Source organism: Solenopsis invicta, chromosome 1 (assembly GCF_016802725.1).
Source record: "Solenopsis invicta isolate M01_SB chromosome 1, UNIL_Sinv_3.0, whole genome shotgun sequence".
Classification (NCBI taxonomy): domain Eukaryota; kingdom Metazoa; phylum Arthropoda; class Insecta; order Hymenoptera; family Formicidae; genus Solenopsis; species Solenopsis invicta.
In genome coordinates this window covers 21,770,859-21,798,709 of record NC_052664.1, presented here as the reverse complement: position 1 = coordinate 21,798,709, position 27,851 = coordinate 21,770,859, and the positions used below count along the sequence as shown (strand labels likewise).

The window sequence follows — 27,851 nt, the reverse complement described above, 5'->3', positions numbered from 1 at the left end:
GTTTGGAAAAGAGGTGAAACTGATGTGAAACCGGTTCGCGTTCATCTTGTTTTGTGCGCGACGCCACCTTCGTATCGTTTGCTTTCTTTTATCCGTCGCCTTCGTAAAAAGAAACTGCGGACCGATCAAAGGAGCAGATCTTCTTTTGAAATATTTGTCATGGAGCATCTCTCCCGTGGAAGATCTTGTCCACATGCGTATGCATGAGGTGACTCGAGACGGAATGCAATGGGGTTATTGAATTATTACCTGATCACATGCGACTGAGGGGCTAGGGCTGGCACTGTACCCCGGCGGACAGAGGCAATTGTAACCAGGTTCTTCGTTCCTGCAAATCGCGTTCTTACCACAAGGATTCTCCAAAGCCGTGCACTCGTTGATGTCTAGAAAAGAAGAAGCAGAATATCGCTATAGCAGGAAAATCCTACAAAGCCAAAAATTCAATGAAGCAAAACCATCTTTTGAGTATCACAAGTTAAAAAGAATTGACACTCTATCAAGAAAACATATGCAACTTTTTTGTGCAAAAACTAGCCAATTTCTATTCTGCATAATTGAACATTTTGAAAAGAAAATTTTGGCAAACATGATTGTATCAAAGTTATTATGCGTGAGGCAGTGCATTTGATGCCTGGCGCTCTCAGAACCGCGATCAATCGAGATCCCGCAAAGGGGATGTGTCGCAGGAGAGAACTATCGGTAAGCTAACCGCTGCACTCCTTGAAAGGATCGCCGGTGTAATCCGCCTTGCAGCTGCAGACGAAGCTGCCGATCGTGTCGATGCACTCGGCGTTCTCGCCGCAGGGGTTGCGCTCGCATTCGTTCACGTCTGTTAATCAACATTGTTAATCACAGGGTGAGTATTATGGCATGCAGTATTACATGAGACAGTGTTACATGAGAGTTTTGGCTATGACTGACTTTCGCAACGGGTTAGTCCCTGACCGATGAAGCCCGGGGGACAGATGCACTTGTACGACCCCGGGACGTTGATGCACCTCGCATTGGCCGCGCAAGCATCTCCGCCGATGCACTCGTTCACGTCGACGCAACTGTGCGCGGAATCCATCCGGTAGCCGACGTGGCATCTACACTCGAAGCTACCCTCGGTATTCACGCATTCCGACTCCGCTCCGCAGGGCGAACTTTTCTCGCACTCGTTCACATCTGCCAGTTAGTCGGTCAGTTAGATGGACTTGGACGTGCGTGAGTGCGAAAATTTGGGAGTTTAAGTGGATTGCCAGTCACAAATGTGTCTCTCTCTCACACACACAAATTAATGATATTAATAGGATTTGGATTCTAGAAAAATGACATTTTCACCGATGGACTTTAATCAAAATAAATTTCATGTTACGATTCTGTTAAAATGTTATTGTTATGTCAGTAATAATGAACAATGTTACGTTATTCAGCTAGGATAATTACACACACACACTCACACACACACACACATATATATAGCATTTAAATTGTTTCCACGCCGTAAGAAGAATTCTTATTTATAACTCATAATCAATTATAATCGCAGTTGAAAATTCTCAAAACTTACCGTGGCAACCTGTCATTGGATCACCATCCATTCCATCGGGACAAGAACACCGGAAGCTACCATGTACATTCGTGCAAAGAGCGGAACGTCCACAAGGACTCCTCAGGCATTCGTCAACGTCCCTGCATTCCTCCTCGGGACTTCCATCGTATCCGTTGGGACATTCACACTTATGCGCGCCTGGTACGTTCACGCATAACGCACCCCTTCCGCAGGCACCCTCGTATTTGCATTCGTCAATATCGATACACTAGACACATTTAAATTTCATAAATTTAACAAATAAGTTTATGTTTATATAGGGTAACTCTGATATATTTCCTACGCCACGCGAGGATTTACGCCGCAGTAATTAGAAAAATTGAAAGGAGTAAAGGTAAAATTTGCTCGCAATCACTTTGTTATATGCCTTTATCTTATATTATTATAACTTTCCTAATAACAGTTATTGAAGAAATCGGGCACAAACTCTTGCACTCACTCGATAGTACTGTTTCAATTTTTTACTGTTAACATTAACGAAACCATGGTGAGTTGAAGTAATTTGTCAATATTGTGAGTAGCAATGTATTACAACCTACGTAAAATGATTATTCTATAGGAGTGTAAAAGGCTAGTAATTATTTTGTGGCACATAGGTGTAAGATAGTAATGAATGAAGCATATGCTTAGCTTTTGTATTCTTTGTTTAGCTTGATGTATTGTCCTCATTGCTAACTTATACCTTTTGATATACAACAAAAATGTATTTCTACAAAGTTTTTTTTCAAATTAAAAGAAAATAATTATTTTGTTAAAATTTTTTTACAGTAATAAACAGTAAAATTTTTATTGATATATTTTATTTATCTTAAACATAGTAAATAATGTTTTATAAATTAAGTTTTCATTAAATGCGATAAATATATCAGTGCCTAATTGAACATTGTCTAAAATTTATTAACATTTTGTGATGTTAGATATCTTATCATGAACTTATTTTTTAAATATGAAATTTATAGTACATATAAGTATATATGTATGTATATGTACTATAAATTTATATATATATATATGTATTTCAGTTTAATATATATATATATATATATTAAACTGAAATACACGCAAATATTTTAACCGTTTTATAATAAAATTTAGATAAAATAAATATCAAAAAGTCAAAATTATCATTTGTTGTACTATCGCGATCGGAATTATTAATAGATATTTTTTATCGGAATTTATCAGTATGTACTGCATAATTATTCCGCATTTTTCAGTATAGCCATCGTCGAACTATGATTATTAAGATTAATATCTCCATCATCGTATAAATATCCGAAAAAAAAGTTTTCACGATAAGGCGATTGACTTGCAGGCGTATTATTATCCACTTTAATCTCTAACTTATCGTTTTTTCAACTGCGCGCGCCTCCCCGTTCTCGCCGATATTATACTCACACTGTTGAACGGGTCTCCCGTGAATCCGTCTTGACACGTGCAGGTATAATTGCCGGGTATGTTGTGGCACACAGTATTGTCGCCGCATGCACCTGCTATCGCGCACTCGTTCACGTCTTCACAATGCACCTCGCCGTCGCCGATGTAGCCGGATTTGCACTTACACAGGAAATTCGAGGGTAGGTTACAACACTCGGCATTCTCGACGCAACGCCCGGCGATCGCGGGATCGTCGCATTCGTTGATATCTGCGGATACAGTATCGTTAGCAACAAAACGGGCGCATAATGCACAACGAAATTAATTACCCTCGCAATGAAAGCCATCGCCTCGGTATCCAGGAAAGCAGGAACATTGAAAGCTGCCAAGAGTATTTGTACAGTGGGCAAATATATCACAGGGCCGATATTTACATTCGTTCTCATCTGTAATTTTTAATTTAGTTTTATTAGAAATTATGGCATTATAAAGTTTATTGCTTTCTTATAACATAAGTTGACGTAAGCGCAGTATATACTTGCATCGAATTGATCCAAGTGGTTTGCATGTAGTAGAAAAGACGTATGTACGTAAATATTAAGTGAATATCTTATAGTAGCATAGATTTTATATAATAAATAGTAATATGTCGCGACATATGTGTACAATTGCACAAACCTGGAACTTGACAGTTACATCCTCCAAACCCATCGTTACAGTGACAGACCGAATCCAGACAGACACCGTTTTGACATTTGGTGCCGTCTTCTTTTGTACAATCGTCTGCAACATTTTTAACACAATTTCGAATAAATTTATTGTGTCATATACTTTATTAAAAAAAATATTTATTTATTTATTTCGAATATATGGCGTGCAATAGAGGAATATTAGATCTTAGAATAGGAATTGAAATTTTAGAATCAGTTTTCTCAATGAACACTATGGATAAATAATAAGTTATGTTGCATCTTGTACAACACATTTATGTCTTACGTCTTATTCGTATCCATTGTGCGTTTAATATTCATTAAGAAAACTGAGTCTAAAATTTTAATACCTGTTCCTAATATTTCTTTATGCGCAGGGCCTGTCTCAATCTAACATTTTTTATATTACAAAATAAATCTATATTTTTTTCCAAATATTTATTAATGCTTTAATTGATATTATTTAATTTGATTTTTTTTTGTTTAATGTATAAACAAAAGCTTAATTTTATTTACGCAGGTACATAGTTAACGATTTTATCCGGACAGAGTTAAAAAATATACTCATTTAGAAATATCCTGCACAACAGGCACGAACTATTTTTGTTGGGCATTAAGTAAGATTATCCGAGAAAAAGGGGCGGATAAATTGCGACTATACTATATAGCTATCGGCTAATCGCGCAATTTTCTCTCGCCACACCTAATCACCGGTCGAAGTTTTTCTCACAAGCCGCGAAGAGCCGCTATACGTTCGGTAGATTTGAGTAACATGATCCACTGGCTCATCGGCGCCTCGGCAACGTCAATTACGGTCTCACCGAGGAGATAGCGTCCGTGGAAAATGAGAATAAAATTCCGCGGCTAATTGCAACTCGTGGGCGTGACTCGGTACAATACGAAATAATGACGCGAGAAGAGATCCCTCCTTAATTGACCCGACGAGACGTGACGCTTAACGCGTTCCTGCGGTTTGTGTACGACGCCAAGAGGAAAATTACTTAGCGACCGTAATGACATCGAGAACGAAGGCATGACGTGAAGAAACAACGGAAATGTTAACGACGTCGCGTCGTGAATGTCGTGCGACGTCACCCTTTCCTGTGCTGTGCTGCCGCGAGGTGCACGATCGCTTCGCGATGTGGATTACTCTGACAATCTCCGGACGAATTATTTTGAGAGGGATATGTCTTTTTCTTCTTCTTCTTTTTCTTTCAGGTAGCTCACCTGTGCACTTTAACCTGTTGCGCTGCTCGTCCACGCCCTGGAAGCAGTCGACGCGATGGTCACAGAGCTTCGAGAGCTCGAGAAGCTGAAGGACGTCCGTCGACTCGTTGACTTGGCAGCCAAAGTAGCCGTCCTCGAGGTTCAGGAAGAATACTTCTCGCCTCGATCCAGGGCCGAGTCCTTTGCGAGATTCGACCTGAAAAATCGCGCAACAGAGCTTATTAGTTGGATGTTATCGGCACATTTTATTAATTGCGTTTATCATTTATCAGTCACATTTACACTCTCCGAAATTCTAACTCTAGTTTCTTCCGACATGCATTCAGCTTTAAATTAAGTTAAACTGTTTTTACGACATTGTATTGTTACATTTAATGAATGATTTAAACCAAATAAAGAAAAAAAGGAATTAATTCCTTATGAAAAGAAACTATTAAAAAATATTGAAATGTCATGGGACATTACTATTCAAGCACGTAGTCGCCAATAATTACTATTCAAATTGTTGTAGAAATTGATTAGTAATTATAGACATATGAACAGTTCTCAATAGTTTCTTTCTATACGGAATCTTTGTCCATGAAAGAATGGAAATATTTAGACGCTATAATATTATTTAATATTAATAATATTTCTGAAATATTAATGAATAATATGCTTATTCATGATAATATATGAATGTTTTATGCATAATTCATATTAATTTTTTACCAAAATTATATTCGTAGAACATTTTTATAATATTCCTCGGATATTGAAGTAATATATTACGAATAGTATGTAAAAACGAACATATATTTCCATTCTACAAATATTGAATAATATTTTTAAAATATTTTTTTATAACATTTGTATAATATTCTAGGAATATGTGCACTCATAGAGGAGGAATGTCTTTCTTACCGGATACGAAGATAGAAGTATCCACGTCAGCAACGGCCAAAGATGTTTCATCTTTGCTGTAAAAAAATGAAATTACACCAAAATTAGTCACATTCTATAGATACTTGTCACGCGAGTCGAACGCAAGCGGTTTCAATTTATTATTAACGATGCGTGATAATTTTTAGTGGTGACTGCACGTGCGCTGTAACAACGCTTATCATCCTTCCGCGGAGAGAATGTTGCGGAAGAAATTTAAATAGATTCCTAAACACGCGCGTAACACAACGACGACGATGACTTCACGCGGGAATCACCAGTGGTAATTGCATCATCGCGAATTCACAAGTTGATTTCGCAAAAACCGGCACCACTTCGCAGCACCCTGGGAACGATTTTTCATGATCGCGCCGCATCCGAGGACGAGAAGAAAAGGCGGAGGAGAGCGCAAGGGAGGAAGACGCTCGAACGACGTTCACGGCGTATAAATCACATGGAAAGCACCGCGGTTGCAGGAAATCGTCGGAAAATCAAGCGTGGCTACAAAACCGCAAGAAACCATCGAACGTTTTTCAGTCACAACGGATAAACCTACACCGGTCGAACATCTGTTCGACCAACGAGCCTCCACTCCAACGTCGGCCACTCCAAAGCGTGGCTAATTCACGAATGTGCGACCGGGGAAGTCGGTTGATCCATCAACCCCGATATGTAGGCCGCGCGATGTGTGGAAACGTCGACTTTGTCTTTCAATGCATTCGATATTTTCAAAAAGAGACGATGCGAGAGGCAGCAAGGAAAAAACATGCGAATCACAGAATAACTGCTAATGACGTGGCATTAATAGAGTTGTCGATGACAAATGTAAGATAAATCTTGATTGGTGACGAGCTATTAGTGTCATTAACAGTCATTTATATAAATTTTTTCTTTGCATTATTACGTATCATTAAGCCTGAGATCAGTCTTTTATTATGGAGAAGCTTACATCGATGGCAAGTCTCAAGTGCATTTCGTCGATTCGTGGCGTGTTTGATCCCTAACAGCACAAGATATCGTGAAAATATTCATAATATTGTATGAATGTTTGTACAATATTATAATATCGTACGATATCATGTCCTCTTAAGGATTGTGATACATGACAGTAAAATGTTTGATAGCGACCGGACCTTCTCTAACTCGGAATTTATTTCAGAGAGGCGGAAATCTAAATCCTTGAGTGCCCGCGATGAAGCCGCGGTAACCATTTCCTGTTTACCGCCCTTCTCTCTCGCAATTCTGCTAGCAGACGTTCAACTGTAAATGCAATTTTCGCGAGATAGCATCCCCGTACGCAAAAGCGTTCTGCGTCCTAGGCCCGCAGGCCCCTTTCTCGTCGAGAAGCGACGCAACAAAACGCACTACGTGTACAGCGCGTGTACAGTGAATAGCACAATAAGTTAGAGCCACGGCGATCAACCTGGCGCGGTGAAATGTTAACGACTGCACACGCTGCCAAGCTCGCAAGGAGGACCGGAGGGCGTGAGGGAGAAGGGAAGGAAGGACGTGCGTTCGCCAAGTCGGATGAGGAGGAAGAGAAGCGGAAAGTGCGAGGGGAAACGGCTACGGAGGATGGGAGAGGAGAGCGAAGAAGCGAAGGAACGCGTAATAAAGGAGGGCGTGCGAGTGCGATGCACCTGTAGCCCTCCTTACGTCCCAACCACCTCGCATCGTCGTCAAGTCGCCCCGCCGCCGTACCCCCTAACTCGTCGAGATATATAAACCCGCGCAGCTGCACGCGGCCGGGCCGACCGACACACGGTGGAACACACGAGTTCCCTTATTTTAATTTTGTCACGGAAGCCGGCCACCCCACCGTGCACGCGGGCATATTTTTAGGTCCGGTTTTACTTCCGCAGTCCCATGGTCAAGGTCTTTGAAATCTAGGACTTGTTGAAAGGTAGGATATGTTAAAACGGAAAATAAAGTTTACTGAAACTTAAAGCGTTTGATAATAATACATCAGCTTATTAAACTTCCATAAACATTCGTATCTAAAATAAACTATGGTTATCGTTCTTTTTTTATTCTCTGAAAATATTTCTATAATAAAAACTGCAAATTTCTATAATAAAATAACTTATGCATGATGTATTAATTTAATGTGATGTCTAGACGTGAGTTTCAGTTTTTGCATACATTTTGTGATTTTAGGATCACGAGGATGTTATGAAAGTAAAATGATTACGTAACGGTTCACGGCTCTTGCGCGCATATCAAAGAAGTGTTTATTTTGTGATCAATCTCTAACAGATTTAATTATTTGCTATGATTAGCGTTTATTTGTTTTATGAAATAGTTTGATAATTTAATACATCCGCATGTAATAATCCTGTCAAGCATGTAATTACATCTGCAAACAAATTTTAGTAGTAACAAGTATTCTCTTGTGCACAAGGAAATTGCTTGTTCATCATTACTCTTATAACGATGTATTATCGACACACGGAAAGAACGATTTTGTTGAAATATCTAAATATTTAGCTGGATGTAGATCTGAAAATAATTTTATTATCAAAATAATTGCGGCAGCAATGCTGCAAAAAATTTTGATATTCTAGCAATTCGGTTTGAGAATCCAACATAATTATTTTGATGGCCTAACAAAATTATTTTCAGATCTGTAGAACTAAATTTTTAGATTACCTTAACAAAATCATTCTTTCCGTGTAAAGACGAACGTCTCGTATAAATTTATTTAGTTTGCAAAACTGTAGCGTAAATAGACGTTCATAGGAATGCGAAATCGCATCGCGATCGTTCTTGACATCGCTACGACATCGATTTTTCAGCCGCGAGCGATTGACACAGTTACATCGGTTTTTGTCGGTGCTCTTTAGCATATCTGCGTGTTGCAATCTGACAATTGACTACTAACTCGGTAGCTCTCGGCCACAATCCAGCCACGCGCTTGCACGCTTTAATTTTGCATTACCGTATATTTACATGCAACACATGAGCAGTATGAATTACAATGTGTTTATATGAAGTACGCAAAACACCTACGCGCGATATTATGATATGAATACTAGTGCTCGATCATGACTTTGTCATCGGTTAAAACAAGAAAAACTAACACACCCAACTTCTAGCGAGACCGTTTTCTAATGGCAAAATATTAATTTTTTTAATTAAATTTATTATTTTTACCTTATTTTTTTCGTAACAATTATTCTCTAACCATTTAATTCATAATATTACTGCTTTGTTAATCAAATTTAAATGTCAGTAACAGGATTCTAAGCATAATTATCGAATCGTAATTATATATTCTACGTTAGAGTTTTATTTCGATGACGCCACTCGCCACATTAAATAATCGACTTAATTGGCAGCTCCACCCAAAATAGATATTCCAGGTCAATAACGACTTCGGTTGGCGAGTCATCGGCTTCACGGATTTCTTCTTTATTATACTGCCTCGCCTACGAGACTCACAGTTTATGGAAGCTTGCAGGTCAGGAACAACGTGTTTGCGCCGTGAAAGTGTCTACATGTGGCTAGAGAACATCCTGGGCCCGTAGAAATTATTCTTTTGTATGTGCTCGGGGCCAGGAGGTACATCCCACGCACGCAAGAAGAAAGAGTTGTCAAAGTTACAGCTAACGCATCTAAAATTTTTCGATGCGTCAAGAAAGGTATAAAAATAACAAGATGTTCATTAACAGCTATTTGGCACGCGCGTGACATTACTCGAAAACTATTCATTGTCAGTATTATTCACTATTTACACGTGAAAAAATTCGTTAAATTTAACAATTTGATTAACATTTTTCAGCTTAAATATTTATTTGACTTAAATACATAATATACTTGAACTTAAGTTTAAGCAATTAAATATTTAACTTAAATACATAAATACTTGAACTGAAGAAATTCAATCAAGTTGAAAAATTTAGTCAAGTTAACTTTTTTTTTGTTTTTCAGAAATTATATATATATATATGTATGTATGTATGTATATATAATACTTAATAATATATAGACGATATTAAAATTTATGCACTTTCTCTTGATTATAGTTTCCAAACAGCTAATCAAATTAAGAGGTCAAGAAGAGTGTCGCTTTGTATGTCAAACCATTCACAGCTCTCATACTATGGCATAGCTCTCATAAATGGCAAGCATTATTGACTAAAGATTGAGAAATATTGTTCGATAGAAGACGAATAAATGTACAATTTCTTGGCTATATTTTAAGAAAATTTATCATACTATATTTTATAAAGGTTTTTTTAGCACCAAACACAGAAACAGCATTTCATTTTTATTTCATGAATTAATCTTAATTTACACGATGTTTCATATTGATCGCGACGCCGATCCTTTAGCGGCAGACATTTACAGCTTCGTAATGTCGCCTGCGAACGAATTTGCATGTTTAGCACCCACCGTCGACTATTTTAATTGCATAATCGTCGTGCTAAGTCTTCCTACGTGCGGCGCTGATTTCACGCACGAGCCTCTTTACGCGCTTGCGTAATTCCTCAGTAAAGTAATGCAAACGAAACAGTTCCTTTTGTTTCGAACGCATTTTCTTTGTTACGCCGGTGCAAGAGGTTAATCCTTATATTTCCTGAAAACATCAAAGCTGAATCTAACACTACGGAAAGCACTGCTCAAAATAAAAACTAACGGAAATGTACACTATTAAATTTCGATACTTATCGCAACAAAATAATTGATTTAATGAATATGAATGATTTAATTACAAGGCGACTGACAATGGAAGGTGATGGAATAAAAGAATGGTACAGCAGCCCCGCAGCGTTCTAATTACCTGGCGTCTTCCTTTCATTTCGCAAATCCACATGTGTGTCAAGATGCATCGCGCGTACGCATATATGAATATTTATTTATATACGTATGTTAATTGCAGAGAGACACAAGAAAACATGCGAGGAAGCTTTCTCCTCGTCACGATTGCCGGAATCTGTTTACGTTTGTACGCAATTTAAAGTACAGAACTTGTACACGGAAAGAACGAAATTTTGCTGAAATACAAATCTAAAAATAATTATGTTGAAGCATTTAAAAAATTATATTGTACATTCAAGCTGATTGCTAGTATGTCATAACTGTTTGCAGTAATATTATCATGCTTCAGCGTCCTACATAATTATTTTGATGATCCAACATGGAATTATTTTCCAATCTGTATTTAACTAAAGTTTTAGATGCTGCAGTAAAACTGTTCTTTCCATACAGCATGAGCATTGTATAAATATAAAATATTTCTTTTAATTTAGGCAATTCTAAACAACGGGAATGTTGTTCTATGTATAGAACCTCCTCGAGTTTTATCGAGAGCATTTACAGTCTAGAAAATCGGTACAAAGATCGCCGGATCTGAATCCACAATTTCAGGTAACGGTTTCCGCAGATGATAGCGAGGAGGAAGAAATCCGAGAGGCGAAGCAATGCTTGCGCGACGCACAGAATTTCGTAAAACGGAAGATAAAGCGAAACTCTGCGATCACATGTTATTTTCATTCTAGAATTTAATAACGCGATTCCGACTTTTGTCAAATTTCATCGCCGCACACTGATTGTCTTCATTTCATAACGATCCTTGAACGCGGGAGGAAGTTTAAGTCGGTATCCGCAGACGGCCGTCAATTGCATCAAATGATAGACAATGTTCATGAGACGGGCATTAAAATACAATTTTATCACGCATCCTCGCCAGAGTCGACGATAAAATGATCGAAGTAACGTAATGAGTCGGGTGGCGTTTAAACTTTGACATAAGGCAGCGAATGTTTTATGGAGAAGTCTCTACATCATATAATAATCTATCAACTCCTATGCAATCCAAGCTATATTACCCTTTGATCGCTATTATCCCCGTCGACTCTCTTTCGAATAAATCTTCATTTAAACATACGCAACTACGTGATATTGGCAATTTATTCAATATTTCTCTACAATATTCTTTACAATGTGAACGACACAGAAGCGATAATACTCAATTTCAATTACAACTAATAGATCATTTTATCAATGTGAGACTACCGGTTCTGCTAAATATTATTGAACATAGAGGAAGGACGGCGGTCTTGGAATAAATCTGGACTGATAGAATATATGATATCTCGTGTAATTCAACAACTATTAAAATTACTTTAAGATTTCCGCGTTTACTTTTCCGTTTGTACTGCAGTTTTCATCAATAACTTCATTTCCAGGTGTGGACACGCAGTATTAGAGACGAATGTAATCGGGTAATACCATTTGACATCTCGCAAGAGGAATCGAGCAACCTCGACCTGCCGTGCCGCGCCGCATCCTATTAGGAAATCCGAATTCTAGCCACGATCGAACGTTGATCGCGCTTGCCTGAGGCAACATCCGGCATGAATCAACAAGGTACAAAGCAGACGGCGATTTAGCCCTAAAACTTACGCCCACTGCAGAGCAACAAGAGAGCGGCGAGCGAAGCGAGACAGAATTATTCTGCGCGGTGAAGTGAAAGTTCTTTGGGTTACTCTACAAATGCACGGGCGTAAGGCCGAACGGGGTGTATGCCTCGTTTGATCGCCGAATCGATTTCAACATATGCGTCGCTCGCAATAAATGCATACACAATAGCGCTCGTATGTTCTAATGAAAACAATAATTTCAGATCAAGTCGAAGACGATTGCCATAACTGGATTTACCTTGGCACGTAATAAACGCTGATTAATTAGCCTTAAACGAGTGTGACTCATGCTTCTGCGGTTGTCCGATCGCAATTTATGGTACATCGTTGTAGAAACAATCAACAGTCAGTTTTACTACACGCATTATGTGAGAAATATCTGTGAGAAATGTATGTTGATCATACGTGATCTAACTAGACATACGTCAGCGATGCACATGAACATTTATCGCGATGTTGTTTTAGGTAAATTAATGCACAAAGTGACCTTGGTCGAAGGACGGTGATTAAAAGACTAATTCTTGCCGAAACATCCTATTATTATCCTGTATGGAGTCCGTTGCGTGTGAGAAATTGTATGTCGCACTGCTTCTGTTTACTGTAGAAAAATATACGAGACGGTATTGGCGCTCGTCATCTAATAACATCGTTGTCTATATCCTGACGTGAGTAAATAATGATAAGTGCATTGACCAACGTACACGACAATTAACGACATGGTAATTAACTTCGCGAAGTTGCGCGATAGCGTCGTTTAACGTTTTTAATTGACAATACCTGCCACTAAACAGTAAATACCTCGACTTATTTGACGTGCTAAATTATAATCGTGTTCATACGTTCAACTTTGGCGTCACGCACATGGCGAGGGAATCCTTGCGTAGCGCGCCGAACGCTCATCTTCCCGAAGTTAACGACGTTCACGCGCGAAGCCGTTATATTTTATATTTTTCCCCGTTTACTTATTTACAAGTACGATTTACCGATTTGCAGCAGCTTCCGATCGTAAAACGCGTCGTCTAACAGTAAAGCTTGTTGCAGCGTACCTATTTTCTAGGTGCACGAATGTAGGAAGTAGGGTCGAGTTACAAGTCACGTGAAATACGAGAATAAGGCGCAAAAGATGAAGCATCACGAAGACTACCTAACTGTCAGAAATCGACACGAACAGCAGAATTAAATTTGCGAAGAGCGACGAAAAGGAATGTAGGAATTAAGTTCACATTAAAAAGGTCAGTACACATACTCCATACGATATATCCACAGAAAGAACTTTGCTGAAGTATCTAAAAATTTAATTGAATACCTGTATGCACTGTTGGCAGCAGAATTTAATGAAATACAACGGAAGCAAATTTTAATCAGGTACATTAAAAACATTTAACGTAAATTTACACGGAAAGAATGGTTTTGCTAAAGTATCTACAGAAAATAATTATTGTTGAACCATCGAAATAATTATGAAAGTTCAAATATGACGAGCAATACTGCAAAGTTTTTTTTTCAGCGTTTCAGCATTTCAACAACTAGCTCGAGCGTCTTATATAATTATTTTTATTTAATCATCTAATAAAATTATTTTTAAATGTATCTGCGTCACAAATTCTATTTTCAGATACTTTGTCAAAACCGTTCTTTCTATATATTTATTTTTTAACTCTTATTATTTTTATCAATCTGTAATATTTACACTGTTAAAAATTGGCAGCAGTAATGTAACGGAAACAAATTTTAAGCAGGTGCATTAGAAACATTTAATGTACATTTAATAGAACTTTAATGTTGTCAAAAGTGCACTAAATTTCATGCATATGCCTTTTAGTTCTAGTTACATGAAAATTTAATGTGCAACTTAAAAATACATTAAATTGCATGACATTGTTAACAGTGTATGTGTTGTGCAAATCATCAATATTTACCCCTAAAATCATGCATACGTGATTCACATGACCTCCAAACTGTGCACATACGCCTCGTTTTCCGAAGGTCTGTTTGTTCGATACTCGTTGAGAGAGTCCCCGATAAATTAATCGTAGCCGAGAAATCCGCGATTACACATCGTGAGTCAATGGAAAAGTAAGAGAGATCGCGGGCGAAGGCGAAGATACTATCCTTAGTAACCCGCCGCCGCGGTAAATTAGTGTGTCAGCGATTAAAAAGAACGCCCGCGACTTAAAGACGCCTCCGCACCAGCCGATTTTCTAACGGTTCGTGACAAAATTGCCGTGTACCGTATGAAGATCTATTGCTGTGGATGTAACGGATTGCCGCTTCTCGCCATCGAGGTTACAATCGTGAACTGCTTTCGAGCATCCGCCGTCATGCACATTCTTTCACATACTTTTTACCTAAACAAGATGTTACACATTTAGCCTTAGCAAAAGCTCTGACTTTTAATATTTACAATATGACACATTAATACTACTAAAAATATATTTGACGCGTTAAGTCTCGGAACACAGCATTAAATAAAAGCTACCAAGCGGTTCGCTCCTCGTGAATACATTCACATTTTATCGGTACTTTCATTATTTTATCCGTATTTAAATTCACTTCTCGTAAAGCCGCTTTTCTTCGCAGAAAAGCGTTCGTTTTCTATTCTTCGAACAGTGAAAAGACGACGGTGCGAGAGAGGCGTAAGATAACGACGCGCTGGAAGCAGAGGCGGAAAAGTGCGAGGATCCGACGAGTGCATCCATAACGCTATATCCGCGCGGATCGTGCGACCGACAGCCAAGGTTTCTCGCTTCGGCAACCTCGTTAAAAGATTCGTTATATTACGCGTAACGGCACACGCGCATTTTCGCGAGATAATTAATTTCTGGCCTGGGTAAGATACGCGCTTCGTTACGATAATGGCGCTACGTAACAATGCCTTTAGATAATTCTTACAAGTGCGCAGGTTTCGTTCCGTTTGATCCAAATTTCCCTGATGTTAAAACAAAACAAGAATTCTGATTTAATTCTAAATTAATTTTATTAACCGTTATCGTAGAATTTTATCTATGTAAAAGAAAAAGAAAACACTCCTGCATAAAAATACTTCTTTGTTATTTCGTATAAACTTAATTTATGAATGAAATATTAAATTTGCTTGATGCTTTATATTATAATTGTTTCGAGCAATCTAATTTTATATACTTACAAATTTCTAATTTAATAACATATGAATTAATTAATTAATTAATGTAAATCTGTAAAGCTATTATAAAATACAGATGGGTTGCGAGTAATATAACATATGAAATAGAATCGAAAGATATGATAAATAAAACGTAAATTTTGTTTACGAAAATAAAAAAATGTGATAAGCCTGGAGTGCCTATGTATGGACGTATGACTCGACGAACAGGGTACCCGGATAAAATCGAGACGTAAGCGCAGCCAAGGTCACCTCTCGTTAATAATTACCACTGAACGGACGAGCCTTTACATTTAATACCGCGCGATCTGTCAGCTTCGATAGTAATAGACATTTCTATCGCCATATTAGCTACAACGATTTGCTCCGCGTGCTTTTTTCCCACGCGCTGAAATCCCACAAACGACGTGGACTGCAAACGGATCATCCCGCTTGTGTGGGAATCGCTGAGCTTGGAAGTGAAGTATATAACGGGCATGCACGTTTGATTAATCGTCGACGGATCGCGCACGCTAGCGCGTGCATGTATGGATTTTATCATTTTTTCTGCATGCCCCAAATTGGAATTTGCAATGATTACTCGACAATTTAGTATACGCGCAATTCTGCTACATGTAACATCTTTCGAAAGTATCTGGCTATGTGGAAAAAATTGCATTTGAAAAAAGCGCATCTTGTCGGCGGAACGAAAAAAAACATTCGAGTGTTCTTAAGAGTGAATTGAAATGAAAGTTTCACGTGTAAAAAAAACGGCACATTTGCAGAAAGCGTGCAAAAAAGGTGTTCGGAATTCAGAGCTCATTTACATCGGACAGTGTATCGATCCGTCGCAGAAATTTCTCTTCGCTCACGTACGCGCCACGCAACGCGCTAACGGGTGTTCTCCCTAAACATGGGAAGACCAGTGACAGGAGTAGCGCTCGGTTATAACGCCGAGGTTGCTCGCGCGATCTGTTGCAAGCATTGAACTCACCGGGTGACGCACGATGTCCAGTTAAGGTTCGCATAAGCGGGACGTTCGATGCGGGACTCGCGTAATCGATCGTTGTGATTTTACCGTCACGCGTGAGACGTGCAGGATATAATCACTGCTTGTTATATAATAACTTTTTTAAATTCTTCGTTGAGTACCTATTATAGACGGCTGTCATCTTTGATTTTTCCCAAGATGAAATGTACACTCGGGAATTTATGAAGAATTATAATCTCTATGTCGAGTCGAATTGGATCTCAGATAAACTATAATCAAAAATCCGCTATATCAAGAGGAAGAGAATGCAGAACTTTAATGGCGTATATACCTTTACAGCATGTTCGAGCAGTTAAACTAGTTAAAAAGTTAAAAGTTAAATAATAAAATTAAAAAAATTAATAGAGTTGTTAACATAGTCCGTTTTAAATAATTTAATTTTTAACTTTAACTAGTTACCTTTGAAACACGTAAACTTTAATTTATTACCTTCATAACTTTTAACGAAACTAAATTAATTTTATAAGTCATTAGCTTTAATTTAATTTAATTAAAAAGATATATTAACTTATTTTACAGAAATTTAATACTGGTAGTAATAATCTATGGTCATTAATTACTTATTTTGTAAATTGAAAGCCGCCGTTACTAGTGCTTTTATTTCTGTAAAGATAATACAACACATTTAAAAAAAAAAAAAAATTATTTGATGCAACAAAAATTCCATCAAAATCAAAAGTGTCTTTAAGATAATGCTTTCGTTGTAATATTTGCATTAATTAGCAAGTCGTCAAGATTGTCGTCAAATGAATAAGATACAATCACATTTCATTCATCGCGAGACATCGCGTTAAACTCAATTGTAATAACTTCAACGTGACTTAAGTCAAAACAAGATTATCTCATAGTTTATGGCAATAACTGCCTCTCTTGTGCTGATTGCAAGCGCTGCGTTTATTGCGGACACTATGCGATAGTTAAAAGAGAACGTGAGTCACGGGGGGAAGGGAAATTGCCTCGTGAACAACGGCGATGTGCGAAATATACACGGGAAACGAACGCGGTGCCAGTGAATCGGTCGCATTATCAAACGACGAGGTACTTAGGCATGTACATAGTCGGCACGGAAATATGTTATTATTGGTTTGGAAGAAGCGTGTATACACGCCTAGATGACTGGCGCGAAACGGTAAATCACAGCAATCACGCCGCGCGCCGTCTAACACGTGTTGCCTATTGTGACGAGTCGGCAAATTGATTGCCGCAGTTGCGAAAATTCACCGTTTTAACGGCATATATCGTAAGCTATTTTTTCCCAAGTCGCGGAATGTTTGCACATTGTTTGAGGCGCTATTATACAATATCGGCAGCCGTTACGCTTTTGTTTCCCGCTGACACACACCGAGATAAAACGAACGCATGTACGCATAACCCAAAGAGAACGGAAAAGTTAAAATGTGTTAATTTGATGCCATACGGATCAAATCGTTAGAACAAGAGGCATTATGGCCACTCGTAACATCTTCGTTAGGTGAAGACTTCTAATAATTAGTTATGGAATTTAAGAATTCTAAATGATTTTATTATTAATAATTTTATTATTATTATTATGATTTTTTGATGACTAATATGTCGACACAGCAGGCGACACTTTTTATAAGGCATTTTTATTTTTGTGTATTTTTTTAAGTACACTTTGACATTGATTAACACAGCTTGACAGTAGTTATGCAAGATGTAAAATGAATGGCCGTATTGCCACTTCTTTCTCTGTTAAAAGGATAACGTAAATTTGAACAGTGAAATCATGACGTCATGGTATCATGATATCAAATTGACTTTTCTGTTCTCCTTGGGAGGCTATCAAGTTTACCTCCGGATACTCTCACCGGTTTTCGCGGTTTAGTTCATGACAGCGTGATACTTCTCTCGTGTAACGCGATATAATTGCGGTAGCGACGTTGGATACACTCTCCCTGTCACTCTATCTCTGTCCATCCTGTCCCCTGATACGAAAATTATCGGCCGCGTCTCGCGCGAAGACAGCGGATGGAGTGAAGACGTCGTTCGCCGTATCCTCTACAATGTTGCATATTACGTATAGATTGTCCCGCTATGTCGTTAAGCGTCATGCAGATAGTGGAAATTAGGATGTAATTTAACTTTATAACCAGGATGTACCCGTTCCGCCAGCAGCGGAACGGCTAAATCTTGATACAAGAAGAAGAAATATATTATAAGTACACCCTTTTACGTGCACACACGAGACCGGCCGCCGCGGGCGATGAGTAAGAGAATAGTTGACTCCGGGGTGGCAGGGGGATCGACTCAAGGTCTCTGCGGGCACTATGATTTCGCGACAAACAAATCATATATTGTGCTAATATCTTTATAACAGCGCGCGACGAGGAATAAAAAGCGTGTGCTTACTCAGGAAAACTCGAAATACGAGAAAACAATCGAAATGAGGTGAAGGTGTGAATTTTAGCTGCCCGAAGATATGTATAATTCAAGAGCCTGCGTAAGAAAAGCCGTAAAGTACAATCTTCTCCAATTACTTTTGCTGAAAAACACTCCAAGGACTACGGGGCATTATAAAAGGCCGCAGGTGTCGATCAATGAATATATTCATGTCGACGCAAAACGAAAACGTAAAGAGAGTTTGTTTTGCGCTTGCTCGATACCGGCAGGACGTTATTTAGAGATAAAAAAAAATAATAATAATATTCCGCGGATCTCTCTCATTCGCGACGCTTGCGACCTTACACAATGTCGAGTCTCACGCGCGTCGGTGAGCCGCGGCGCGGCGCAACGCGACGCGGACGTCGAACCGGTCGTAGAGAAGGAAGGCTAAAGCGGAAGGAGTCGTCGCCGCCTGCCTTCGCGACCGTCGCTGGCGATCATTATCGGCAGAAGCGTGACGGCCGCAGTCAATGAAACAATAATCAAATTATCCGTGTAATGGGGAATACGCGCGGCGCAGTGCGACGACGCGGCGGTATTACGGCAATGTCGTGCCGCGCGCCACGGTCCGTCCGCCTCGGAATTCCGGAAAGGAACTCTAAAAGTAATTTGCGCCGCGCCGTGACCCTCTCCGACACCGTCATCCCGAGGCTGAAATAATTGCGTCGTAACCGTTAAGGGGTGGAAGGTCAAGAGAGGAGGACCTGTGTGCGAGCTAGCGCACGGGTTCGGTAGAGAGGCGCGTGGAAATATTATCGCGATGGAATTACATCGCGGTGTTACGTCGCGAATCGCGAGTTACCAAGCGTTACTTACACGGCTGCACGTCGCGTCGCATTTATCGCGCTGTCCGGTGACGGCTAGGTGAGAGAGCGCGTTAATATCACGCGATTAATAGACGGGCGATCTGGGGGTCTCGGGGGTTGTTCCCGCGATCCTTTAAGGCAAACGATGATGGGGAACGTGCATTTAGATTCCTACACCGAGAGAAAATATCTTACGACAAAAAAATTATTTTATACTCCCGATGCGTTCCAATAGCTTATGTTAAAAATTTCTTAATTGAAATATTTATGCAAATGAAATGAAGAAATAATTTTTATTCAAGTAATTTTTTTCGCAGTCTTAGAAAATATTTTACTGTTAGACTATTTTTATATTTAAGATGATCAGAAAGAAGGTTATATTCAGACTTCTTTTAATCTAAGAAAACAATTTTATTAAATTTAATAATATTATTAATTTATTTTATTTGTAAAATCATTATTTAAGTGTAAAAATACGAAATTATACACTTAAGATAATATATTTATTTACTCAAAAGTAAATATTTTTACTTAAACGGAACAGTGTTGTTGATTAGGAAAGAAAAGAATGAATCTAACAGAAGCTTTCAGTTTTCAAAAATTTCGATAACTTTTAACTAATATTATATAATCAAAACATCTTTAAGAAAATGTATCTTTTTCATTAAAAATTTTTTTCTCTCAGTGTACGATTCGCTGCATTTGTCTTGCCTAATGTAGAAAATGCATCACATTCTCTCTTTCTCTCTCCCCCTTTCCCTTTCTTTCGTTCGAGCGTTACCGAGATCATTAATTATTATTAAGATTACAAATAGAATTAAAGGTCGTTTAAGTGAATTCGCATTCGTCTTTTGCATCTAGTTTTGCTTAATGACTGCTTTAATGACTGAATATTTACAGTCTTAATGGGAAGTAGGATGTAACCGGTGCCGCTTTGGAGGCATCGGTGCACATTTGCATGGTCGCATGAAATTTGAATAATTAGATTGCAAGAATTTCTTAAATCCCAGACAAGCAGGTATTTACAGTTAGGTAGAGACATCGGGGATAATCATTAATCATCCGAGTGTCCGCAACTGGCCAGTCGCTTCGAATACGTTTATTTATTTTCGTCATTATCTCGCACACCTCGTCGTCGCGGAAATCGCCGTTTTACCGTTTCCACAATGCGCCGCGTGCATATACACATCATCACGCGATGACTCGGATAAGCGTGATTTGCGAATAATACGCAATACGTTGGTAACGCCGACTTTTATTGATCGACCTTATGCAAATGCATCCGCGCGCCGCATCGCGCATCGCGCGTACTTGAGATAAATTACGCAACCCTTCCGTAATCATCATCGGCTGCATTACTGCACCGCCAGCGATATGAGATATTCCGCTGCACTGGCGTCGATCGACGAGTCGCGGAATTCGCATAAATCCGCGCGAGCGGAAGAGCGTGCCCGTAACGCGTTACGCAATGCCGAGCCTCTTCCTCCGATTCCCTTCTTGACGAGCAGCGGTTTCGTGGCTCGAGGGAAATGGTGTCGGGCACCTTTCCCAAGAGACGAGAAAGGAGTTCCTGCGTCAGGATCTCGGGTGCTGCTCTCTCATACATTAGAATGCTGAAATTGCTACTTGCATCCCTCCTTTTAATCCGGCATATCGAGTATAAATTGCTGTTAATTTGTTTCGATCGGCGATAGTCCGTTTTTCTTGGGATCGCAACGCTTCCTATAACGGACTGTGGGATCGCGACTCTGTTCGTCCCCTGCTGTAACGTGACTTTTACAGTAAGGAGGAATTATATTTAATTACACGCGATTGATAGTACACCTGCGGAGGCTACATACGCTAGCCAACTATTCTCTCTCCGTTTCCTTTCTTCTTTTCTCCTTTTCTCCTTATCTCTCTGCGGAGATCTCGACGCGGCACGTACAAAGAAAAATATTCGAGTAATCTGCATTTACCATTAATTGTCGTTAATTCAACGTGTCACGCAAGGTGCAAATCGCGTTGCGTCCCTTGAATTACGTTAAACCGCACGCCCTGCACGCGTCCTTCGATTAAAGCCCAATTAGATCAGCGATGCGCGACTGCGCTCGAAGACGCATTCCCCCGAAGCGCGAGGCTTCTCTAGCGTAGGTTGTACCTGTCCAGGGCCTGTAGTTAGCCACCGATGCGTGACGAATGTGTACGACTAAGTTTTTATGCCCTTGGAAGGGGAGCGGGAAAGGGAATATGATCAGAAGCACCGGGAGTACGCAATTACCGATCATAATGAAGCGCGGTGATAGACGAGATTGTTCTCTCGCAGGATTAGGGCCATTCTCGGCTCCACTTTCCACGATTGACTCTGTTCAGATTTAAATCGTCAATATTCGTCAGGCAAAAACGAAAAGTTACGTAAGAAATTAAAGACAGTACTAAAAGAAATCGAATTCTTTGATTCTCTTTAATTATACTGTGATAATAATTAAAAAAGAAATCGAATCCAGTAATGCAATTACTACCGTTTGTATGTGTGTGCTCAGATTCAATCTGAGTACCCTTCTTCAATTATCTCAATTACAAAGTTTATTGATCAATCTTTAGATAAACTGTTTGATAAAGCGGCTATTGAAAATTGTGTTGAAATTAAGATTCCACTGTTGATTAACTCTTATCTACACACTCATAATTGAAAAAATTCTTCCTTATTAGCTTAATTATCAAATAAATAATATTTATCAAATTACATTTTTTAGTAATTAATATATGTTACACGGAGAGAAAAAATTTTTTTTTAAATACATTTTCTTAAAACTATATGTTTTGATGGAAGCATTTGTTTGTCCTACTTAAATAAAAATATTTATTTTTAAGTAAGTGACATATTACCTTGTAGATATATTAAGTATATAATTTTGTATTATTACATTTTTTCACATTAAAATAATGATTTTATAAATAAGCTAATAATATTATTAAATTTAATTAACTGTTTTCTTAGATTAAAAAATCTGATTATCTCGAATATAAAAATAATGTAGCAGTAAATATTTTCTAGAATTGCAAGAAAGAACTACTGGATTAAATATTATTTTTTATTTTATTTATATAAATATTTTAATTAAAAAATTTTTCACTTGATTGCAAGTAAATAAGCTATTAGGACCCAGCGAGTAAATAAATTTTTTTTTGTATTAAGCACAATTTTTTTATTTTAAGATATTCTTTCTCTCTGTGTATATTTAAAAATCAATCAATAAACTTCATCAAAAAAGTGAAAGTGTTACAAACTATATTTGCTGTGTAATATTTTATGAAATTAAATTGTATCATAATTAAGCCTTAAAATACATTTAATTGCATTTTAATTTTATACATACAAATCTTACATATCGCCCTTATATTTCAACACTATACTAAGATGTTCAGCAATGCGTCTCTCAGAAAAATAATTGACAAGTAAACAGATCTATCAAAACTAAGTGAGCTGCATCAAGCGAAACTATCTTGCGAGAAACTTTGACGAAGAATGCCCGTAGCGTAGTTCGTGGTGTTCTATGTAAAGACGATTCGCGGAGACAAAGGCCGCGAGTGTAGTACACGCTCGGTTAAAAGGAGCGACCTCCTTGAGAACGGTCCTTGACTCGTAGAGACGAGCGAGATAAGAAGAAGACTACGACAACTACGAAGAAGAAGAAGAAGAAGAAATGCTGGAAGTAATAGTAGTAGTAGTAGTAGTAGTAGTAGTAGTAGTAATAGTAGTAGTAGTAGTAGTAGAAGTAGAAGAGGTGGAGTACGCGGCAAGAGGGATGGTGCAGGGGGAACGTTGTAGAAGAGCGGTGGTGGAGGACAACGGTAGGGGAAGAGAGCAAGTAATGGCGCCTGCAAACTTGGCGGCCGCGAGAGGTCGAAGAAGACTCCGCTTCTGGGCGGCGAAGCACAAGGTGGAAAGACCGAAGCGGTGTAGCAACCGAGACATAACCGGGTGCGAGAAGGACGCACGTCACGAAAAGTGCGAGGGAGAGAGAGAAAGACTCAACACCGAGGGAAAATGTATCCCGGTGGCCTATACACGCCGCTCCCCCTCTTTCTCGTGACTTTCCTCGCGAACGCGGGCCCGCCCCGATCCGATCGCGAAACGAAACTTGCGTTACCACGTCGCGGGAACGCGCGTTAAATGTACAAATACACCAACGGGAACACCGTTGGGACTTTTTTCTATTTAGCCTAAAGAAGTAAGATCTGAAAGGAGTTTTCCTAGTAACCCATGAAATGGAAATGAACTCTTAATACGTCTACCGATTTATGAGGCGTGATTATCTCATTACCTTTCTACGCAGTAACGCACGCTTGAAATAATTTTCTAATATTAAAGTTTAACGTTGCATTACTCTTTTAAATTATTGGTTCGTATAATACGATGGTTAATTATGAATAGAATCATTATTTTATGCAATATATTTAATTTTAGAATAAATATTATAAATAAGATTATATTAATTGCACTTATATTATAAATTGAGTGAGATATTAAAACAAATTTTTATTTTGACTTAAAAAAAACACCCTATAACTAGCTGCAGACAATACTTCCGATCATGAACATTATAGTAATTACAGTATGATATTCTCAATATTTCCGTCGTAATTTGAGTAGGCTATTGAAGTTATTAAATGTTTTTTTCCGTTTCATAACAATAGGTTTCTCGTCATATACTTCTTCCTGATCATTTTATTTCTTTGAACTAGCCAGAGAGATGTGATTTTTCCCGAGGTCTTTTTTTTATTTTTCCTACGATTTCTCTCTTGTAATTCTCCTTTGTTCATGAAAATGTATAATTGTAGTTTCTATATAAATTTGTGATATTTTTCCTTATAATAGTTTTCTCTTGAGATTATGTTCTACGACCAGACATAGACGGTAAAGCCTGTTTGTACCAACGTATTATAGATTAACTTTAATCTCGGTTTAACTTACTTTCTATCTTTTTCTAATTTCTATAACTAATGCAAACAAGTCTACACGAGAAATCATAAGGGATTGATATCATATATAGTTTATAGAAATTAATTAATAATATTAATTAACTATATTTTTTGTATATAACAGCAATTTCAATAAGTATATTAACTGTCGATATAAAATACAACTATACGAAAATTTCTAAGTACACAGAAAGAACAAATTTATTGTAATATTTAAAAATTTACCTAGATAGAGATCAGAAAATAATTTTAATAGCATTATAACGATGCAAAAAGTTTTGACAGTCTAGCAATCATTTTAAAGATCCAATATACATTTTTTAATAGTTCAAGATAATTATTTTCTTCAGATCTTCATTTCAGCAAATTTGTCCTTTCCATGTAAATATCAGATCAAGCATATGATAAATTACATGAGTGTGATTGTCGTATCTGTATTATGTCCTACAAATAATCGTTAATCTTATAAATTAAAATATATTCTCAGTTGACGGATGTGCTACCATTAATAATGTTGGGCTATCCATCTTATGGTTGCAATATTAATACGATATGGCAGTGGCTATATTAAGCAGGTAATATGACTAAACGAATCATATTTATGACTAATATTCCTAATCTTTTCTTTCTCTCTTCTCTGGTGTAAGAACTAAATCTGCGATTAACGCGCACGTTACGTAAAAAACACGTTTCCAACGTGATCGTACGAATTAGCTCATAGGCGTTCGCGAGTCATTTTAATTGATAATTGACAATTCAGGCAGTCATGATACAGTCAACCCTAATTTATCGTTCATCTGGCAGCCACATGGACGCGACAGGCGCGCATTTGCTCAGGTATGCGAGCTGGAAGGTCGTAAGGTGTACTCATTCGTGACCGGAAAAAATGCTCCCAGAGGAAAGGATGAGAGGAGGAAAGATCGACATTACCGATGTTCACGCGCGCACACGCACACGCACGCATGCACGCACGCACGCTCAAGCGTACACATGTGTGTGTGTGTGTGTGTGTGTGTGTATGCGAGCGCGTACGCTTTTCCTTTCTCTCTTTCGCGCTCGCGCGGATGGGCAAAGCGAGAAAGAAGAGGCAAAAGAACGGGAGAGTCGTCTCCTCGGGAACGGAGGATGCCTATAATCGGCAATGGACGACCGCGCCTCGGCCACTTTCGCGTGGCTTGACGTGGACACGCGGCGCAGCGTAACCGATCGACCTCGCGGTTAATCATCATCGCCCCGTGCAGGATTCTATCCCGCGCGCGGACGCACCACCGCTCTTACGCGCGCGCGCCTACACATATATATTACACGGTAGCGTAACTGAAACGTAATTTTAATATAGCCAGGGGTTCAGCGCCACGTCAAGGAAAAATGATGATCGGCTGAGCCGAGGGGGGAGGAGAGGGGGAAGGGAGGGGTGTAATGTATTTTGGTGTCTATACACGGTTACATGTTATTTATAGCGCCTACAGAATAAACGTCTGTAGAGAGGTGGGCAAGACAACCAAGAGCGTGGCCTGTGTGCACGTGATAAATGCCGATGCTTACTGCGAGATTTCTTTTCCCTTCTCTCAAGGGTATCTGTCTCTAATTACTAATATCTCACCCTTGACGGAATGTGGTAAATTGCTATAAGCACACAATATTCCTGAAATATTATACGAATATTATTAAAATAATATTCCAAGAATATTATTTCAAGAATATAATACGAATATTATTAAAATAATGTTCCAAGAATATTATTCCGAGAATATATCTTCAGTATTATGGGAATATTGTATAAATGTTACATGTTTGCTTTTACTCGTGGTGTATTACTTTAATATCCGTGGAATATTATGAAAATTTTCTACAAATATTGTGGTCACAAATTAATGTGAATTATTATAAAATATTTATAATTTTATAATTATTACATTTTAAAAGTTATAATATTCCCGATAATTTAAAATATTCAAGTAAATAATATTATAATAATAACCACTGCTTATTAATATTTCAGGAATATTATATATCATTTAACCAATATTATGCACTTATGTAGGGATAGTTTCCGATCTTTGCTCTCATTCGCGTGACCAGAGAGATATTCATTTCGCCGAGTTCGCGTTGCCGAGTGCAGTGTGATGCATTAAGTCGGCGCCGATAACGACATTGTAAATTTTCTCACGGTGCACGGGCATTTTTAAGTCCTCGCTCCGGAGTAGGCGCCGTGTATAATAACGTTCAGTCATCTCTCCGATTGCGCTTTGGTGTGTTCCAAATTATCGCGCGCATCGCATATAATTTTCCTGTCTTAAACGCAATTTCGCGGATGTTCATTTATTAAATCTTTTTCTTTGCTTTACACTCGTCGCATTACACGCGTCAACATTGTCCAAAGAGAAGTTATTTTTACGCTTTAGCAACCGCTTTTACTACCTTCGCTTTTAATCTTCGCGACCGAATCAGGTTTGGCCTCTCTGGCCCACCTCTTCACCGCAAAACTTACCGTTAAATATTTGTGATTCTAACTTTGCTCTGTTTGCTTAATATGTAAGAGCGCGTTCAATGTCAATAGGAGGTGAGAGTCGAACGACACATTTAAATGCGCTGTGAAAATACGGAGGGAATTCGCCTCCTTCTAGTTGTAGAGCCGTCGGAAAGAGAACCCGGGGAATCGGCTAAAACCAAGGTTAAAGTTAATCGCCTTCGGCGAAACCGGCTCTTAGGACTCTACCGAGAGCGTACGCGCGGCGGTGGTGTACTTCTTACGGTACGTAGTAGCGAATTAAAATGTGAAAACTAGATGCGCCCGGCACGCAGATTAAATTCCTACTCCGGCAGGTACATCCGACGCGAATTTGCAAGAGCGACGCGTTAATTGCAATATCATCTGCCCTTCGCGGAACGCGACTAAGTAACGAGCATTCTTCAAGGTGTACCTGTAAATAAATCCAATTCTCTTCCACGAATTACCATTAATTATTCGAGTTGCGCGCTCGGTCGCGCAGTCAGTTTTGCCGGGCTTTATTCCATAGGGATACGCTCGAGCGCCTAGAACCCCGATCGTCCATCAACCGTAACGACCGTGACACAACCCCTTCGTTCTCCCCGTTCGCCCTTTATTTTCCACCTGGATTTGCGTACGCAGAGTTAAGTCGCCTATAATGGGATAGATTCTTAGTATGAGATAGCAAGATTTCTGCTAAATTGATAAATGCATGTGGTTGGTTCGATCATAAACGTATTACTCTTGGGGTCTATTTAGT

The 27,851-nt window shown here is 38.7% G+C and overlaps 1 protein-coding gene and 1 long non-coding RNA gene across 6 annotated transcripts in view; one reads left to right on the top strand and one right to left on the bottom strand.

Moving 5' to 3' along the window:
- LOC105194840 overlaps positions 1-27,851 on the bottom strand; it is a 112,723-nt gene that overhangs the window by 77,410 nt on the left and 7,462 nt on the right. For 4 of the 5 annotated variants that reach the window (XM_039456509.1, XM_039456516.1, XM_039456520.1 and 1 more), the window contains exons 2-10: positions 5,812-5,867; positions 4,909-5,104; positions 3,650-3,754; positions 3,301-3,417; positions 2,993-3,240; positions 1,553-1,802; positions 922-1,167; positions 710-829; positions 250-383 (exon numbers count right to left, since the gene is read on the bottom strand). In XM_039456509.1, the coding sequence (XP_039312443.1) occupies positions 250-383; positions 710-829; positions 922-1,167; positions 1,553-1,802; positions 2,993-3,240; positions 3,301-3,417; positions 3,650-3,754; positions 4,909-5,104; positions 5,812-5,867 (1,472 nt within the window). The remainder of the gene's footprint in view (positions 1-249; positions 384-709; positions 830-921; positions 1,168-1,552; positions 1,803-2,992; positions 3,241-3,300; positions 3,418-3,649; positions 3,755-4,908; positions 5,105-5,811; positions 5,868-27,851) is intronic. The other variant, XM_039456513.1, reaches the window with a different exon arrangement.
- Positions 9,749-13,614, top strand: LOC120359366. The gene is made up of 5 exons (XR_005576135.1): positions 9,749-10,666; positions 12,021-12,201; positions 12,458-12,644; positions 12,720-12,919; positions 13,312-13,614. It is a non-coding gene; the product is annotated as an uncharacterized LOC120359366 (long non-coding RNA).